This window comes from Ornithorhynchus anatinus, chromosome 1, assembly GCF_004115215.2.
Source record: "Ornithorhynchus anatinus isolate Pmale09 chromosome 1, mOrnAna1.pri.v4, whole genome shotgun sequence".
Classification (NCBI taxonomy): domain Eukaryota; kingdom Metazoa; phylum Chordata; class Mammalia; order Monotremata; family Ornithorhynchidae; genus Ornithorhynchus; species Ornithorhynchus anatinus.
In genome coordinates, this window is record NC_041728.1 from 113124001 (window position 1) to 113143265 (window position 19265).

The 19265-nt window shown below is 43.2% G+C and overlaps 1 protein-coding gene and 1 long non-coding RNA gene across 4 annotated transcripts in view; one reads left to right on the plus strand and one right to left on the minus strand.

Annotated features, from left to right (window-relative positions):
• The first annotated feature begins 1348 nt into the window (after window positions 1-1348).
• The window catches only part of MME (membrane metalloendopeptidase), a 102256-nt gene continuing 84339 nt past the window's right edge, over window positions 1349-19265 (plus strand). Inside the window, exons 1-3 of one of the 3 annotated variants that reach the window (XM_029068977.1) lie at window positions 1349-1437; window positions 6997-7164; window positions 7932-7967. In XM_029068977.1, the coding sequence (XP_028924810.1) occupies window positions 7005-7164; window positions 7932-7967 (196 nt within the window). In that variant the 5' untranslated portion in view covers window positions 1349-1437; window positions 6997-7004. Of the gene's footprint in view, window positions 1438-2091; window positions 2197-2979; window positions 2997-6996; window positions 7165-7931; window positions 7968-19265 lie in introns of those variants that run through there. The other 2 variants (XM_029068985.1, XM_029068990.1) reach the window with 2 other exon arrangements.
• LOC114813223 lies at window positions 6618-13396 on the minus strand. Its single transcript, XR_003760897.2, has 4 exons — window positions 13197-13396; window positions 12310-12443; window positions 10841-11023; window positions 6618-6848 (listed from the first exon to the last, which is right to left on the minus strand). It is a non-coding gene; the product is annotated as an uncharacterized LOC114813223 (long non-coding RNA).

Consider the following 19265-nt stretch of genomic DNA (forward strand, 5'->3'; position numbering starts at 1 on the left):
CCAACCCTGCAAGGTGAAGAGAAAGCCCGTTTGGTATTTCCCGGGGGTGTGGTTCAGCCATTAAATAAGCTTTTATGAGAGTGAAAGGCGGGAAAAAAAGTCGTTTTCAAAAACAAAGGCGCTTGCCGGTGCCTGAAGCCCAAATTCTGGAGCCAAAAGGAACTTCCTGACCGGTCTCCCTCCCTCGAAGTCCTTTCAGCGTGGCTCAGTGGAAAGAGCCCGGGTTTGGGAATGAGAGATAGTGGGTTCTGATCCCAGCTCCGCCACTTGTCAGCTGTGTGACTTTGGGCAAGGCACTTAACTTCTCTGTGAGCCCCATGTGGTACAACCCGATCACGTTCTATCCCCCCAGCGCTTAGAACAGTGCTTTGCACATAGTAAGTGCTTAACAAATGCTATTATTATTATTCAAAAGGCCGATGGTGGAGGGCTACTTTTGAGCCCAGATCACCTCCAGGACCAAAAGTATTCCCCGTCTCAAGAGCAGAAGTCACGATGTGTCTTAATGCAGAAATTGGAAGCTGCTAGGCTACCCGGAGAACGGATGGAGGCTCAGTCCCCCATCAAAGTGGCAATCTCTTTCCTAGCCGGGGGTGGGGGACGGGTTCCTTTAAGCAAGTCGCTTCTCCGTGCCTCAGTTTCCCCATCTGTAAAGTGGGGATGGAGCCTGTGCGCCCCATGTGGGACAGGGATCGTGTCCAATCTCAGCGTTTAGTACAGTGTCTGGCACACAGTAAGCGCTTAACAAACACCACCGTAATAATAATAATAGTGTTGGTATTTGCTAAGCGCTTACTATGTGCCAAGCACTCTTCTAAGCACTGGGGTAGATACAAGGTAATCAAGTTGTCCCACGTAGGACTCACAGTCTTCACTCCCATTTTACAGTTGAGGGAACTGAGGCACAGAGAAGTGAAGTGACTTCCCCAAGGTCACACAGCTGATATGTGGTGGAGGCTGGATTAGAACCCACGACCTCTGATTCCGAAGCCCCGGCTCTTTCCACTGAGCCTCGCCGCTTCTAATGATAATGATTATTATCATTATTCCCGGGGATCCCCGGGAAACCGTACCTCCAGGGGTTCGAGGGGACATAGGAGGTGGGCAGAGGGTTGGAGAGCTGGGGAGCTGCACGCCCTCTCCAAGGGGGGCTCAACGTTGACACTCCCAGTGGGGACGCCCAGGTCTCTCCAGCGCTTAGAGTAGTGCTTGGTGCATAGTAAGGATTTAACAAATGCCATCCTTATTATTGAAGCATCGCCCCCAGCCCCACAGCTGCAGGGGCGGCGGGGGGGGGGGGGGGGGGGGGCTGGGAAAAGGGGAAGGAGGGAAGGAGGAGAAGGAGGAGGAGGAGGAGGAGAAGAAGAAGAAGGGCAGGGAATGTCCAAGAGCCCAAGCTCTGCGCGGTGGTGACGGGGGCTGCAGCCCGCCTCGCAGGTCAGAGAAGAGCGGTGGGGAGGGAGGGAAGAAGGGAAGCAGGGAACGGGAGAAGGATGTCTCGGTTTCTCCTGTCTCCCAGGGTGGGCGTCTGAGCTGGAGGGGGCATCTGGAGCTGTCCCCAACCTCGCGGCAAGCGGCCACCTCTGCCTCCTCCTCCTCTTCTTCCGACACCTCCTTTCGCCCCCTCTGCTTCCCTCCTGCGCCTGCACCCTGGACCCTGCTCCCAGGACCCCTGCGCTCCCTGGACCCCTGAGCCTCTGCCCCCTGGACCTCTGCTCTCCTGGACTCCTGAGCCTCTGCCCCCCTGGACCTCTGCGCCCCAGATCTCTGTTCCCCTGCGCCCCTGGACCCCTGAGCCTCTGCTCCCCTGGATCCCTGCGCCCTTCATTGCCTGAGCCCCTGCTCCCCTGACCCCTGCGTCCCTCGTCCCCTGACCCTTGCTCCCCTGGACCCCTCGTCCCCTGCGCCCCTGGACCCTTGCTCCCCTGACCCCTGCGCCCCTCTTCCCCTGAGCCTCCGGACCCCTGCGCCCCTCGTCCCCTGGCCCTTGCGCCCCTCGTCCCCTGCTCCCTTGGCCCTTGGTCCCCTCTTCCTCTGAGCCCCTACTCCCCTGGACCCCCACTCCCCTCGTCCCCTGGCCCTTGCTCCCCTGCATCCCTCTTCCTTCCTCTCCCTCCCCCCTGCTCCCCTGGCCCCCTTGCCCCGCGGGGGATGTGTCCATGGGCATCAGGACGGAACTTGCCCGGCAGCGTGCGGGTGAGTCCCTCCGGGAGCGGTGGAGTTGACCCCCCGGGAAGAGTGGAGGGGATAGGGAAGGGGGTAGGGAGGGTCAGGGGTCCCGGGAGCTGGGGAGAGGAGGGCAGGCAGGGCAGACGGGGCAGCAGGTGGGACCCAGGAGAGCGGGGGTGGGGAGCAAAAAGGGGCTCCCCAAGGGCTTGACCCTCTCCTCCAGCCATGCGGTGGCTTTCTGCTCATCTCTCCAACAGCAAGTTGCTCTGGCCCATAGAGAAATCCCCCCACCCCAATTACTCTGGGCCCGAGCCGGGAGCTGAAAGGACCTGTCATTTGCCGGGCTCTTGGATTCTCCGGCTGGCTTTCTCTTTGCTCCCATCTCCCTCTTGGCTTTAACTTTCGTTCACCTGAATTGGCCTCCCGTCTCCCCCTTTTCCCCTTCCCATCAAAAGAGACAGGAATTTTTACACCCGCCACCCCCCATACGCTTAAAGCTACACGCTACCTCCCTGAAAGACAGTTCTTTAGTGACATGAAAGTTTTCCGAAGTGTTTCCCGGTGATTTCTCGTCCTGCGGCTTTGGAATATTTCTCTAGACCGTGAGCCCGTTGTTGGGTAGGGATTGTCTCTATCTGCTGCCGAATTGTACTTTCCAAGCGCTTAGGACAGTGTTCTGCACTCAGGAAGCGCTCAATAAATACGACTGAAAGAAGGAATGGAGTAATCTCTTTAGAAGAGCTGGCTTCTGTAGCTAAACCTCTGATCGCTTCGCAGTACAATTGCATTTGTTAATACGGTTAAAGCCCGCTGTAGGTTTCTGCGAGGTAAGCATTGTGGAGCTGGCTGATCAGCAAATAAACCAATGTGGGGTATTTAGTACTCAGCTGTTTTGTATTCCACTTCCTGCTCAAGAATACTTTGCCTCGTCTGGTCGCTTGTTTGATGTGAATCCTTGCTTTCCAGGGGGGGAAAAAAAGGGGTTGCACGTGTAATCACGGAACAATGTGGGCAGAAAAGGAAACCTGGCAGTTTACCCCGATGCTAAAATTCAGTTTTGGCTGTCACCTTAGCTGGCCAGGATGAGCTGGGCTAATTGTTCGAGTTGGGGAAGGGTAGTCGGGGCCGTATTGTGAAGCTGTTTACCCCTCTCCCTGTGCCGTAATTTCCACAACAGTGAAGGTGATAATACCAGCATTTACATTTCACACCCAGGGACGGGCCAGAAGTTTAATGGGGGCGCTTGGGGGAAGGGGGATGGAAATGCCTTGAAGATTACTTATTTGCATTACTAACCCCTAAGCCTCTACTGCCTCAATATACCCACCTCACTGATCGGAAACAATTCAGATTGCCCTAAGGGAATCGTCCTGTCTCAGGGAGTGACTCTATATCCTATTTTGAATGGTAAACTCTTCTACTGAGCATTTTTTTTCTTTTTTTGGCTGAAAGCAGAGCTGTCTCCTTCATTTAGGCTTTATGCAGACCTTTACTTTCTCTAGTCGTTTTCAGTGTTTCGTATTTTCTCTATACCTCCACGATGCGGAGAAGGCCAGCTGAGCTTAATGCGTAGGTCTTGCTAGTGTGGAAAAACGAATTCCTCCAATCAATCCTTCTGTGATTAATTAGTAAGCCAATCACTTGCTGAGGACAGAGCGCGGAGAGACCTTGGCTAAAGTCTTGTCCTGAGTTTAGTCTATAGGTGAGATCGGGAAATCGCCAATAAAGAAACAATACACCAGTCTCAGAAATATACGTATAATTATAAACTTCTAGGATGGAAGTAACAGAAAACCATAAGTACAGTCTGCATATGTGTACATATTTACAGGAATATTGGACAAAGGCAGAGGCAGAGGAACCTGGAGCTAGGGAGTGGGGTGCAGAGGAAGAAGTGAAAATCTGGGAAGGTTTCATGGAGGATGTATTTTTTTTTCCCCTACGGACATTTACAGGGGAGAGACGTGGTTTGGTGAGGAGAATGCAGGTAGAGGCAATCTCTGTGCAGAGGTGAAGTCACATGCAGGGGCTGTAAGCATGACTGCAGAAGAGAACTTTGTAACGTTATAAATACCCCTTTTCCCTCCTACTCTGTGAGCTCCACGTGGAACAGGGACTGTGTCCAACTTGATAATCCTCTATCTAGAACAGTGCTTGACAAATACCATTATTATTACTGTTAATTACTATAGGCAAAAGATAAGAGGAAGGCAGTTAGAGAAAGAGCTAAAAGTCCAGGTTAGCAGCATTATATACGTGAGTCTACTAATTCCATCACTGAATTCTGTCAGTTCCAACTTCAAAACGTCGCTAAAAGCCACCCTTTCCTCTCCATCCAAATTGCTACCTCATTAATATAATCACTCATCCTATTCTGCCTTGATTACTCTATCAGTCTCCTTGCTGACCTCCCAGCCTTCTGTCTCTCCTCGCTCCAATCCATACTTCACTCGGCTGCCTGGATCATTTTACCACAAAACCATTCAGAACATGTTTCCCCACTCCTTAAGAAACTTCAGTGGTTGCCCATCCACCTCTGCATCAAACAAAAACTCCTCACCATTGGCTTCAAAGCACTCAGTCACCATTCCCCCTCCTACCTCACCTCCCAACTCTCCTACTACAACCCAGCCTGCACACTTGACTTCTCTAAAGCTAACCTTCTCACAGTGTCTCCATCTTTCTATCTAATAATGATGACATTTGTTAAGCGCTTACCATGTGCCAAGCACTATTCTATCTCACCCCCAACCACTGGCCCACATCCTGCCTCTGGTCCGAAGCACCAGCCCTCTTCAAATCGACAAATACTCTCCCCCATTTCAAAGCCTTATTGAAGGCACATCTTCTCCAAGAGGCCTTCCTTTACTAAGACCTCCTTTACTCATTTCCCACTCCCTTCTACATCACCCTGATTTTTGTTGGGTTTGCAGTTAACATATAAGGCAGTCTTTTCTCAATGTTCTTTAACCCAGACTCTAAGCGTTCTGCCTGCTAAAGGTAAGAAAAAATGTAGGAAGTCTTAAAAAGCCAGAATACATATTCAATAGACTTTTCCCAACAAGCTAGGTAGTATTAGGAATAACAGCACTTATTAAGTGTCTACTGGGGGTAAAGCACATCAATCAATGGTATTTATTGAGCACTCAATGTGTGCAGAGCACTGTCCTGAGCCCTGGGAAAGAAGTACAGAGTTGCAATATAGGCACATTCCCTGGATTCCAGGGGGCTCACATTCTGAGAATAATTCAGGAGGGATTGGAGACAACATGAAGGAATATGAAATAAAAATATGAAAGATAAGCAATCTTTCAGTCAGTGATAAAACACAGTAGTAACATCAGGACTTCAGGCTCCTCACGGCTGAGACCAGCAGTCAAAGAAATTCACAGCTGCAGCATGACCCAATGAATAAAGCATGGGACTGGGAACCAGAGTACCTGGGTTCTAGTCCTGGCTCACCACTCACCTCCTCTGTGACCTAGAGCAAGTCACTTAAACTTCTGTGCCTCATTTTCCTCAATGATAAAATAGAGATTCAGTATCTATTCTCCTCCTACTTGACTGAGAGCTCCTTGTGAGATAGACCTTTATCTGGCCTGATTAACTTGTATCTACCCCAGCACTTGAACAGTACTTAACATATAGTAAGTGGTTAACAAATACCTTTAAAAAATAAAATTAAAGCAAAGCTGTGGTCATGGTGGGGGCCTGTCCAGTATTCTAAAACTCGAGAACCCTTGCTGCTGGGGTTTGACTCCTTCAAACTTCAGATATCCAGTATTGTGAATGTTTCACTGAACTTTATAATAATAATTATGGTATTCGTTAAGTGCTTACTATGTGCCAGGTACTGTACTAAGCGCTGGGGTGGATACAAGCACATTAGTTTGGACACAGTCCTTGTACCTCGTGGGGCTCTCAGTCTCAATCTCCATTTTGCAGATGAGGTAACTGAAATGACTTGCCCGAGGTCACACAGCAGCCAAGTGGCAGAACAGAGATTAGAACCCATGACCTTGTGACTCCTAGGCGCATGCTCTACCCACTATGCCATGCTTCTTCTATTTCTTAAAGTACTGAAATCTTTGCAAAAAGAAACTACTGCACAATTTCTAATGAGGGAGAAAGGTATTCAGAAGAGTAGAAGTGAAGGTGATTTGAAAATTAAAAAAACATTTTAATGATTGCTTGGCAGAAGAAAAAGGTTTATCCTCTCCCTTTCAGGTTTGTAGAAGAGACTACAGGTAGCATCATCAATATTATTTTTTACTAACCAAAAGCTATTGACTTGTGGCAAAATAAGACTTTCTACCTGCTAGGACAAAAACTACAAAAGTAATGGATATCTACCCCAAAATTAGCAGTATCCATAGAAATTAGGTAAAAAGACATTTGTAATTTTAATCAAGGAAATCTCTCAAAATTTAGCTTTTAATGTGCTCCTATATTCCTTGTACTTTGGCTTAGTCAAAACCTTGAGATATTAGTCATTAATTTCTGAGATGATAAAAGACCATTCAAGTGAAATATCTGAATAACCTTTGCCATCAGTTCAAAGGCCAGAAGGCTGTTCCTAGCTGTGAGGTCTGATTCTTATTTGTCCAGCAGCCTCTGAGCCTCATGGTGACAGGTAAGCTTGTACGTGGAGATGGAATTGTCTGTGTTCCTCTTTGTTTCTGTTTAAAGGAAAGACAAGATGACTTCAATTTGATTAAACAAACATTTTTATTTGGGTACTTAGAGCAACAACTACATTTTTATTTGGCTACCTTAATCCTCTGAAGGATAAGGTTTCTAAAACTATGCACTTTTTGTCCTTTTTAGACTAGGTTATGGGAAAATCAGAAAGCCAGATGGATATAACTGAAATAAACACTCCAAGACCAAAGAAAAAGCAACGATGGAGCGCCTTAGAAATAAGTCTCTCGGTTATAGTGTTCCTTCTCACTATTATAGCCATCACAATGATTGCACTATATGCGACGTACGATGGTAAGTAGACATAGCTTCATCCTAATATTCATTTATTCCTTCGATTGTGTTTATTGAGTGCTTACTGTGTGCAGAGCATTGTACTAAGCACTTGGAAAGTACTAAACGCCTCATTTGGATTTGAAGCTGAGAGAAATTGGCTGAAAAAAAAAATCCCAGAGAAAAGTAGAAAGTTTCAGGCTGAATATATATAGCATAACCCAGAATTACCTAATATTTGCTTGTGATTTTCAAGTATGAGTTGTTTTATGTTTTAGCTGAGCTTTTGATTTACCCTCTATATTTAGCACAATCATACTTATTTCACTGTAAGGACCTTGGTATATAATTTTATTTGATTAAGGAGTAGAGTTTCATGGAAGATTTCAGTAAACCTGTCATTAGACCACATTTCTTGATTTATTGAAATCTTAAAGACTTCATGTGAGGCTAATTTTTTTTCTCATTGAGGGTGATAAAGTATTGCTTTCTTAAGGGGAAAAATGATTGACAGACTTAAAGCACCCTTTTTAACAAAACTGAAGCTGAAAGGGTGTAAATCTCTATAATGCAAAAGATAATGTGAAAAGCATTTTTATTTTCCAGAATTGAATATTTCTGCTGATTGTATTCCTATTTGACTGTGTTGTTGATGCAGTGGTAACATGTATGAAAATCAGATCAAATTTTTGTTTTGAATGGATTTACCACTATAATTTTAAATATAAAAATACCAATTACTCCATGATTATACAATGTCCCAAACCGTCTGTCCCCATTTTTTCCAGATGGCATTTGCAAGACTGCAGACTGTATAAAATCAGGTAAGAAATATATTTTTTTTTCCAGTTTAATTCTCATAAATATCTCTGCATAGTAGGAAACCAGTTTCTCAGCAATGAACTAATTAAGTGTATTTATTGTGTACCTACTGTGTGCAGAGTATTGTACTCAGCACTTATTACCCAAGTACTGCCGTAATTTTGTCTTGGCCTCTTCTTACCCCTTCTGAACTTCCTCTCATTTTCTTATCTTTCACATCTTTGGGTTGAAAGGTGTAAAAAAAGATTAATGTATTGCATGGCTCTACCCTTATTTGTCCATTTTTAACAAAGAAATCAATACTGAGAAAATAAGCCATAGTCAAAAATTAAGTGATTCAAATTGAATTGAAATCAGGAAATTAATATTCTTTTTGGAAGACAGAAGAGGTTTCATTCTATATGGTCCATTTTTTCAATGATTGTATTCCAGAGAGGCGAATGAACTCTTTGGTCATTCAGACCACCCATAAATTTATCTTTTAGGTGCTATTAGTATTCTAATAGCTAGATTTTCTGTGCTTAGAAACCATTATATATGCATGTATCAAAATACTATGAACTCTTTAAATATTTCCTAGCATTGTTCCTTACCAAGTTACTTTGCTTTAATGTAGCCTTCTTCCCTTTATTGTAATACTGCCTCTCTAGTTTATTACTGACAGAGGAAAAATGGAGAAGCAGAATGACCTCCTGGAAAGAGTAAGGGCTTCGGAGTCTTAGTGCAGTGCTTAGTAAGTGCTTAGTACAGTGCTCTGCACATAATAAACGCTCAATAAATACTATTGAATGAATGAATGAGCCAGAGGACCTGGGTTCTGATCCTGGCTCTGCCACACGTCTGCTGTATGACCTTGAGCAAATCACTTAACTTCTCTATGCCTTATCTGTAAAATGGGGGTTAAGACTATAAGCCCCATGTGGGACATGGACTATGTCCAACCCGATTAGCTTGTATCCCAGAGTTTAGTACTGTGCCTAGCACATAGTAAATGCTTAATGAATACCATTAAAAAAAAAGAAGAAAATCAAAGCAGAGGAGAATAGTCTCATGGCTATATTAATGGGGTCTGAATCACAGCTTTAGGGTGTATGGGTGAGCCAATCTAAGGTTAATATATACACAGACCAGAGGGGCCAGGAAGTTAATGTCAATCACAACAGGACTTTGGGTGGAAAATGGAGATAGTTTCCTATCTCGGGGAGAGAGATGGCTAAAGAATTGAACACTTCCACAAGTAACGGGAGACCTTAAAGACACTGCAACTAAAGACCCCTCAAAGATGGTATTCTATTCAACTCCAAACCTAACTATGGGGGTGGGGTTCAGGTTCTCATTCCCCCGATGTCACTGAGACTAGCTCAACCCACAAGGAGACAGATACCGCAGCAGTAGCAAGTTTACTAGAGGACTACATGCTTAGAATAATTCAGGGGGACATAAAGAGCTATTAGACCCACTGATGCCCATCTTGCCCCAGGGGATCTCTGCACCATGGCAACATGCTGAATGCTCATTGAGGGAGGGATAGCCTCATGTAGTGGATAGAGCATAGGCCTAGGTGTCAGAAGATAATGGGTTCTACTCCTGGCTCTGCCAACTGTCTGCTAAGTGAATCTGGTCAAGTCACTTCACTTCTCTGGGCCTCAGTTACACCATCTGTAAATTGGGGATTGAGACTTTGAGCCCCACATGGGACAGGGACTGTGTCCAACTCAATTGGCTTGTATATACCCCAGCCCTTAGTACTGTGCCTGGTATATAGTGAGTGCCTAATAGACACCATCATTATTACTATTATTCAACCCTTTCCACGGACATTGATCCAGGGAGAGGATTATCAGCTGTGGAGGTTCTCTGCTTTTGTGTGTCATTTGAGCCATTAAGTGGACTCTCCTCCCGGAATTGTGGATAAAAGTGTTATCAATGATTTAATTGCAGCACCTCAACAAGGGATGTCTGCTTATATTCCTGGGGTTTGCACTTGGATCTGTGACCCTTGGACATTTGATATTCACCCCGCCCACAATCCCATAGCACTTATGTACACATCTCTAAATTATATATCATAAGTTACTTATTCATGGTAATGTCTGTCTCCCCCTCTAGACTGTAAGCTCATTTTGGGCAGAGAATGTCTGCTAATTCTGGTGTACTGTAGTCTTCCAAGTGTTCAGTACAGTGTTCTGCACATGGTAAGCACTCAATAAATATGACTGATTGATTATACATCCCTTTCTCGGGAGAGGCCCCAAGACCTTGTGTCCTCTATATCTCTTCAGATAAAATGGTCTTTCAGTTCGATCCCTTTCAGTAGATATGAGAAGCAGCTTGGCCTAGTGGAAAGAGGTCAGGCCTTGGAGTCAGAGGACCCAGGATCTAATCTCAGCTCCTCCACATACCTGCTGTGTGATCTTGGGTAAGTCATGTAACTTCTCTGGTCCTTAGTTTCCTCCTCTGTACAATGGGGATGAAATCTCTTCCCCATTCCACTTAGAATGTGAACCCCATATAGGACAGGGGCTGTGCCCTACCTAATTATCTTGCATTCATTCATTCATTCAACCATATTTATTGAACGCTTACTGTGTACTAAGTACTTGAAGACTACAATATAACAATAAACAGACACGTTCCCTGATTACAACGAGCTTTCTCTACCTCAACGCGTAGTATAGTGTTTGGCACATAGTAAATGCTTAACAAATACAATTATTATTATGATTATTACATGTCATTTAAAAAGGCAATCCAGCCAGGTAGGTTTTTCTTATTTCCATCTTGTCATCTCATATCCATTGCTCAAGGGTGAATCCCGATCCAAAAATATGTGGGTATGGGCTCTGCCCCCCAAAATTCCCGGCTCTCAGCTCACCCTCTTTCTCCTCTATGGCTCTGAAGGTCCCTGTTCTGGGAGCAGAGTCTCCGGGCCTTGGCAAGAGGAGTCGGGTTAAACTTCTCCCTCCGCCAGTCCAGCCCCAACAACTTTGTAAAGAATGTAAGCATGCTCCAATTGGCATTAATGCAGAGACGATGGTGCTGCAGCTCTAGAAGGCAACTGTGGAGGTTACAGGGAGGAAAAAAGAAATCCATGAAGAGTAAGTTGTAAATTCCTTGAGGTCAGGGAATGCATGTGTCTTTCTGCTGTACTCTCCAAGTACTTAGTTCAGTGCTCTACCCTTGGTTAGATGCTCAATAAGTAGCACTGATTGATTGGCCAGTCAAGTGCCAATAGGATTTTAGATGGCCAAAAAGTAATTTTGAAGAACACCCTGCAAAGAATGGTAAAACCAATTCCCAGAGATTCTCCAAATATATACAAATCTAAGGCTAGCTAGAAAATCAGTAGGGTCATCTGAAATTGTGAAGTCAACAGTACATTTGATGACACAAAGTAAATAGCCTAGAGGCTCAATGAATTCTTTAATTTGAGGGCACACAAGCCAGAGAAACTAGATCCATTTATGGTGACCATAGAGGATGTTTTACACAAAATAGATGAATTACATAGAAATAAATCGCTATTTACCATACCCTCAATCCCCCAGCATTTATGTACACAGCATTATACCTGGCTATTTCCCCTACCTGCAACATATTTCAATCTGTCTCCTCATCTATACTGTATGTCCCATGTGAACAGGGATTATGCCTACCAGCTCTATTATATTGTACTCTCCTAAGAGCTTAGTACAGTGCTCTGCACACAGTAACTGGTCAGTAAATACTATTAATTGACCCAAAGACCTTCATTTAAGAATTTGGAAAGAATTTGCAAGGGGAGTTGTGACACTTTTCGTTATCATTACAAACAGTCTCCATCCCCAAGGATTGGTGGATCACCAGTGAACTTATCTATAAAAACACTTATAGAGATGATCCTTTGGAGCATGGTTTCTGTAAAGGGAAATTGCTTCTCAGTAATCTGAGTTCTTTGAAAGCATCAGTGAGAAGGTGGATAGAGGAAAGCAGCAAAGTAAAAATCTAGATCTGGTAAGGCTAGACTGTCTCCCTTATTAGAATGCAAGGTCTTTATAGACAGAGTAGGTCTTTATTTTCTGTTGCACTTTTCCAATCCTTTAGTACAATGCGTTGCTTAACAAAAATCATCACTACTACTGCTAATGTGCAAGTATAAATGGTGGGGTGGTTTGGGGATTCTGCTTTAGGACTGGTTTGTTTAACATCTTCAAAAATGATCTGGAAGAGAGAGTGGGGCATCTTGGGTGGTAAAATACCATGACATTAAAGAAGACCACTTCAAAGATGAGTAGGAGGGCTGAAAAATAGCAGATGAACCTCAGTGGGAGCATGCAGAAAGTAATGCACATAAACAATACTAACCCAGATTGCAACTAAATGATGTCAGGTTTGAAGCTATCAGTCACATTTCAGGGAAGATCTTGGAGACACTGGAAATGGGTCTTCTGAAACATCTGTTCCTTGTGCAGCAGTGACGCATATGTTCAGCTGAATTTCTGGTTTCACAAGGAGGAGAGAAAACAAAAGTTGTAGTTTGCCATTTCATAAAAGAGGTGAACCTATTTCTGGAACGCTGGGTGCAATTCTGGTCAGTGCACCTTAAGAACACAGTAGAGCTGGCAAAGACACTGAGAAGAGCAAACAGGATTATCATCATGTATGAAAATGAAACTAGACAAAGTATGAACTCTTCAGTTTGGAAAGATACAGTCTGAGAGTGAGCAGGTTTGGAAGGCTCAAAAACAAACAAAAGAGAACACTTAGAAAAAAGAAAGCATACAGAATTTGCTTCCACTCAAAGTTTGTAGCCAGAAATTAGTGAGTTTGAATAGAGTTTGAATACATATCAATCAATCAAGCACTCAGTAAATTGAGTGCTTACTGTGTGCTGAGCACTGTACTAAGCTTTTGGGAGAGTACAACACTACAAAGTTGCTAGGCATGTTCCCTGCCCATAAAGAGCTTACAGTCTAGAGCAGCATGGCTTAGAGGATAGAGCATGGGCCAGGGAGTCAGAAGGACCTGGGTTCTAATCCTGACTCTGCCACATGGCTGCTGTGTGACCTTGGGCAAGTCATTTCACTTAATCTGGGCTTCAGTTATCTCATCTGTAAAGTGGGGATTAAGAGTGTGAGCCCCATGTGGGACAGGGCCTGTGTTCAACCTGCTAATTTTACTACAGCATTTAGAACAGTATATGGGACATAGTAAATGCTTAATTATTATTAGAGGGGGTCATTGCAAAAGACCTTATTCTTAAAGCAAAAGATTACTGGATTTCATGGCTTATTCATATGACTAAATAATGGTAAGACTGGTGTCTTATGCTCTAACTGCCAAACTTGGGGATGTGTTCAAAAGCAGTGTAAGGGAGTCAATGAATACAGCTGGGATTTTTCAGTTTCATCTGGCTGTGTTCAGCCACAGACAACCTCAGAACACCCCATTCTCTTGTGTTGCTTTTTGGCAAGTACTAATGCTTTCAGAATGTTTATACTGCTCAAATGACTCATAATGGGAGAGAAAAGTTGAAGTTCTAGAACTTTAGGATCATTATTATTTTGTTTTTTTGCAGCGGTGGTGCATTACTAGAAAGCTGAGAGATGTTGCCTCAGCTCTCAGTCCAAGTCTAGTGGCCCTGTGCTCCCAAATATCATCTCCACTCCAGTTCAGGCTTCTGCAGAAAGTTTCTCTCCAAGTTATTCGGCCTCAATTGGTGGCAGGGCACACTGACAACAAACTATTCCACTGAATGCTGGTCTGAATAGGGAAGACAAGAGGTTGGGAGAGGATTTGGCATCAGAGACCGGCTCAGAAGAAAAGGGCTCCCTCCCTTATTTTATTCCTGACTGTATGTGAGACAATTGGCATATGTCAGCATAGTACCAAATGAAGGGATGATCGCCAATTAGCCAGTTCATTGGTTCAGTACAGAAAGCCCAACTGGATAATTCAGACTTCAAAATAATCAAAGTAGACTTCAAAGTAGATTTTTTTAATTGTTTGACCTGAATTATCTAGATTGCTCACATTAGCCTAATAAACCAGATCAATCATTCCATCATATTTGAGCACTTATTGTGTACAGATCACTGGACTGATCAGATATAGGCAAAACCTCAAGAACAAAAAGATTTCAGGCCCTCTTAGCCTTTCAGACCCATGTGGCTGCCCACTCGGAACCCTTCCCCAACAAGTCTTCATGACTGAACGAGATTATTTTGATTATTTCCTAACTGAGGCCTGAAGCTTCTCTCCACTGCCACACTGGTAGACTCTCAGTTCATTCTGTAATGTAGAGTCGGGCTAGAATAAGGGGTATTACTCAGTGGAAGAAGCATGGGCAAGAGACTCGGAGAACCTGGATTCTCATCCTGGCTCTTCCACTTACCAGCAGCACGATCAAAAACAAGTCATTCAACTTCTCTTTGCTTCTGTTTCCTGTTCTCCCTTCTTCCTAGACTGGGAGTCCTGTGTGGGATGGAGACTGTATTTGACCTGGAGCACAGGCCTAGGAGTCAGAAAGTCATGGGTTCTAATCCTGACCCTGCCAGTCTTGTGCTGTGTGACCTTGGGCAAGTCACTTCACTTCTCTGTCCTCAGTTACCTCATCTGTAAAATGGGGATTGAGACTGTGAGGCCTACTTAGGACAGGGACCTTGTCCAACCTGATTTGCTTGTATACTCCCAGCACTTAGTTCAGTGCCTGGCACATAGTAAATGCTTAATAAACACCACAATTATTATTATTACTTGTATCCATCACAGAGCTTAGTACAGTGCTTCACATATTGTAGATCCTTAATGTAGATACTTAACGAATGCTACAATTATATTCTTACAATTATTATTATTACTAGAGGAAGCTCAGAGACAGCAGTATTCCTAACTACTCAACTGGGAGGACTTAGAGTGTAAGCAACTTGAGCATAGAGACTGTGGACCTTTCATGTCTCCTAATTGTCTAATACAGGGCTCTGTACATGGTAGCATTCAATCAGTTTTGTCAGTAATGTTCCGGACCCCAGAGCCAACAAGGGATTCCTCATGAGGATGTGTCTTTGCAGAAGTACTATCTTGCCTGTAGCAGATCAAGCTGATAGGGGTGAGAGAAAAGAGAAAAAGGAGATGTGTTGGATTTTCTTCAATGCCCCAGTTGCTGCCCAGCTCATAATTTACACACAATTCAATCATTTATTCAATCATATTAGAGCACTTAGTGTGTGCAAAGCACTGTACTAAGCCCTTAGCACTGTAGTCCTCTAAACCAATGCTCTGCATACTGCACTCTCTGCCATCCATCTCTGGATCTTACCTGTTCCCGAATAGAATAAAATCTTCCTCCCAGAATCACACCCCACCACAAATACAAACAGACATTATCTTGACTGTTTAAAGTGGTGTGAACTAGGATCAGTGATCCAAAATTTTCTCTTCACTGGAGAGAGGGTTGAATCTGTTTCAGTGTCTTTGGAGGAACCTGTTTCGGTGAGACACTATCATCTCCAGGTTAAGTCCCCAGTCTTCAGATTTCAGAGGTTGGATACTGTTAAAACCCATTCATATTTTAAAACAAGTACCCATTACACTCTCTGGGCCCCAAAGATGTCTAAACTTATTTCCTGTAAACATGGCTGACAAGAAAGACCAGTTGTAGTTGATGGAAATATTCCAAGAGTCCAGATATGGGCTAGTGTTTTGGAGCAGTGAGAATTTATTGTACCTTTTATCTGTCAAGGTATACTCCCAAGAAGATTTTTCTTCTCTCAGAGTTCTGAGTTCTTTGAATATTTACATTAACTGTTAGGGATCATCTTGAGGAGTTTGAGAGAAGTGCATGTAATTTCATGGCAAGCCCTGAAAATCTCATTTTCTGCCGCAGGAAGCACAACTATTGTTCTAGAAGGTTGCCAAATACTTTAGCCTGTTTTATGAATTAAGATCACTCAAGGGACATCCTGAAAATAAGTTGAATTAAAAAATCCTGCCAGCTATTCTTTTGAGCAAGTTAAGGGATCTGGATGAGTTCAAAACAAGTAAAGTGATCTTTGAAGAGTTAAGGGGAGGTAGAAGGAATTGCTTCATAGCTGAAATTTGCACTTTGCCATTAATCTGGATCCTCTCTCATCAAGAAGGAGAGGTGAAACCAGTCCACAATGTTACAAAGAATATGGATGGCAAAGAGGACTGCTCTCAAATTACTTTAAGAAGAATGACTCTGAAGAATAGACCTGCCAATCTGAGCATCTATAATTTAAATCCTAGTGATATCCTTGAAGTGGAATTACATAATGTAAAAAAAAGAAGAAAAATTACTTGAATGTTTGAAAGACACTTCTAGAAAAACGTTTACCCAAGGCTCGCAATTTTGAAGGCACTATTTAACAGATAACAGTTCTTAGAGCCAGCGTGTGAGACAAAATGGCCAACCCCTGAGAGTCCGAGACAAAATGGCCAACCTTTCAGGAGGGCCCACCAGTAGCCACATAAGGCTGTGAAGCCATACTGTTGAAGTACTTTTAATGTAATGTATTATTTTTCCAAATCTTGCTTAAAGGAGGCTCTGGATCCTTAAAGCTGAAACTTTTTTAAATTGCAGAAATGTTCCTGTATCATGGAACCATAGAATCCATGTCTGGAAGGATGATTCGTGGAAGGTCATCTTCCCAACCGTATTTTTTTGCATTTTGGTGGTTGGGTAAATAGTTTTAGAGTTGTTCAAGTGGAAATGGCTGCAGCAGCTGCTGCTCCTTGACTTTTTGGGTCACAGGGCCCATGTTGGCACAGTCTAAAACACACACAGCAAACTGGGTAAGCAGGTCCAAGGAAAGATGCCTTCCATCCAAGTTGGAGGCCTATCAGTCTTTATGGTATTCTTTTAAGGTACTAGATGAAGGTATTTTATCGAGTAATTAAATCTGCAAAACTCCCTCAGGCAATAAAAACTCAGTAGGCTTAGTGAGGAAACTGCTGAGCCACAATTTTCCATTAGTCTAAGCACAAGAGCTGGCAATTGGCTCTGAGTGGCTTTGCCCAAACAGTTCTCAAGACAGCGATGCAGCAAACCCTTATGATTCCCCAGCCACAAAGAGGGCTAGTCTTATCCATAGTCAAATAATGTTTCTCCCTAAGAAGAATTAGCTTTTTAATCTTCTTATTTGATTTTTATCATTTTTATCCATGATGTCTTTATTTTAGGCATTTTACTACTGATCTCTTTGGAAAGTGAGTAGGTGGGAACTTAGGCAGATAACTAATTATCACTTGAATGTATTTTCATGAAAAGAACAAAAAATTATAGAAGATGAATTACTTAGGGGAAAAGCTGCTGGAAAATGTAACCTGCTTTTGTGATCCAGAGAGGGGGTTTTCCATCTATTGAGAGTACCTTATGTTCAGTTGTGGAGCTGAAATCAGTGTCAAAGAGAACAAATAATTGATTAGGAGAAATGAACTAGATGGACAAAAAATCAGAAAACTACAGTCCACAAAGGAGAAAGTTTAAAGTTTCATTCAATCCCCCGAATACAAAGTTTCCAAGGACTTTCCAGGAAGGCAAAAGCAATTGAAGATGGGTTTAGACCAGTTTTGAGCCTGCTTTTTAGTCTTATTGGAAATTGGATCAAATCCCATGCTAGAGAAATATGCCATTTGATCATCAAATTGCATTTCATATATGCCTATTAAAATGTGTGGTTTATTTTCTAAGAATGATTGATGCTCAGGCATTAAATAAATGTAGGTTTTTGGGTGTGTGTGTGGTGGGAGGGTAGGTTTGAGGATTCAATGTAAACTAAGCTGTAGTTTTCAGGGTGGTGTTCCCTTTCACTGAGAGGTCTTTGTCACTAGAAAACTCATTCTTTTTGGCTTTTCAAACAGCCATTCTCAGTTTTATAGGAGCATGTGCTCTCCAGTACCAGAAAAAGGTCATACAGATGTTTTTTGAGTGTGATCAGAAAATAATTTAACAGTGAGGCATAAATATTTATGATGGTATAGATATAAAGCAGAATTTACCATTGGCATGACACAGATTTCTTAAAGACAGGAAGCAGCATGGTCTAGTGGATAGAGCCCGGGCCTGAGAGTCATAAGGACTAGGGTTCTAATCCAGGGTCCTCTGTTTGTCTACTGTGTGACCTTGGGCAAGTCACTTCACTTTTCTGGACCTCAGTCACCTCATCTGTAAAATGGAGATTAAGACTATGAACCCCATGTGGGACAAGGACTGTGCCCAATATGATTTACTTGTCTCCACTGCAGAGCTTACTACTGTGTATGTGCTTAACAAATACCACAATTATTATTATTATCATTATTAAATACAGATATGATCAGAGGCATAGGAAGCTGAAATGACCTGGAAGATTTATGTGTTTAAAGAGGGATATTTCTCAAGTGGGAAATTTTGCTTAATAAAATCTAAAGACATCTTTGGAGAAGCAGCTTGGCTTAGTGGAAAGAGCACGGGCTTGGGAGTCAGAGGACATGGGTTCTAATCCCAGCTCTGCCACTTGTCTGTTGTGTGACCTTGGGCAAGCCACTTAACTTCTCTGTGCCTCAGTTACCTCATCTGTAAAATGGGGACTGAGACTGTGAATCCCATGTAGGACAACCTGATTATCTTGTATCTACCCCAGGACTTAGAACAGTGCTTACCACATAGTAAGTGCTTAATAAATACTATCATCATTATTATTATTATCATTACTTCATAAGAACCTGTATTTGGATTACTCAATCTCCAGAATTTAGTATCTATAGTGTGCTGAGTACTGCTCTAAGTGCTTGGGAGTATATAAAAGTACAATCACTGCCTGCAAGGAGCTTACAATCTAATGGAGAAGACTCACAAAAGGAAATTACAGAATGGTGCAAGGAAATAGCATTATATATCCAAGTTCATAAGTACTAGCATATGTAAAATACATATAAATCTTACAAGAGGTAGTGAGTTCACAAGTGCTCAGGTGGTACAGAAGTGCTGGAGTGTCAGTTGGGCAGATAGGATCTAAAGAGACTACATTTTAAGTTTTTTATAGTATTTAATCACTTACAGTGTTCCAAGCAGTGTACTAAGTGTTGGGGTATAAACTAGTCGGGTTGGACATGATCCATGTCCCAAATGGGACTCACAAGGGTAATCCCCATTTTACAGATGAGGCAAATGAGGCATAGAGAAGTTATGTGACTTGCCCAAGTTCATGCAGTGGACAAGTGGCAGAGCTAGGATTAGAACCCAGGTTCTCTGACTTCTGGGCTCATGCTCTTCCCACTAAGCCATGCTGCCTCTTGGGGAATTGGGGGAAATTGGGGAA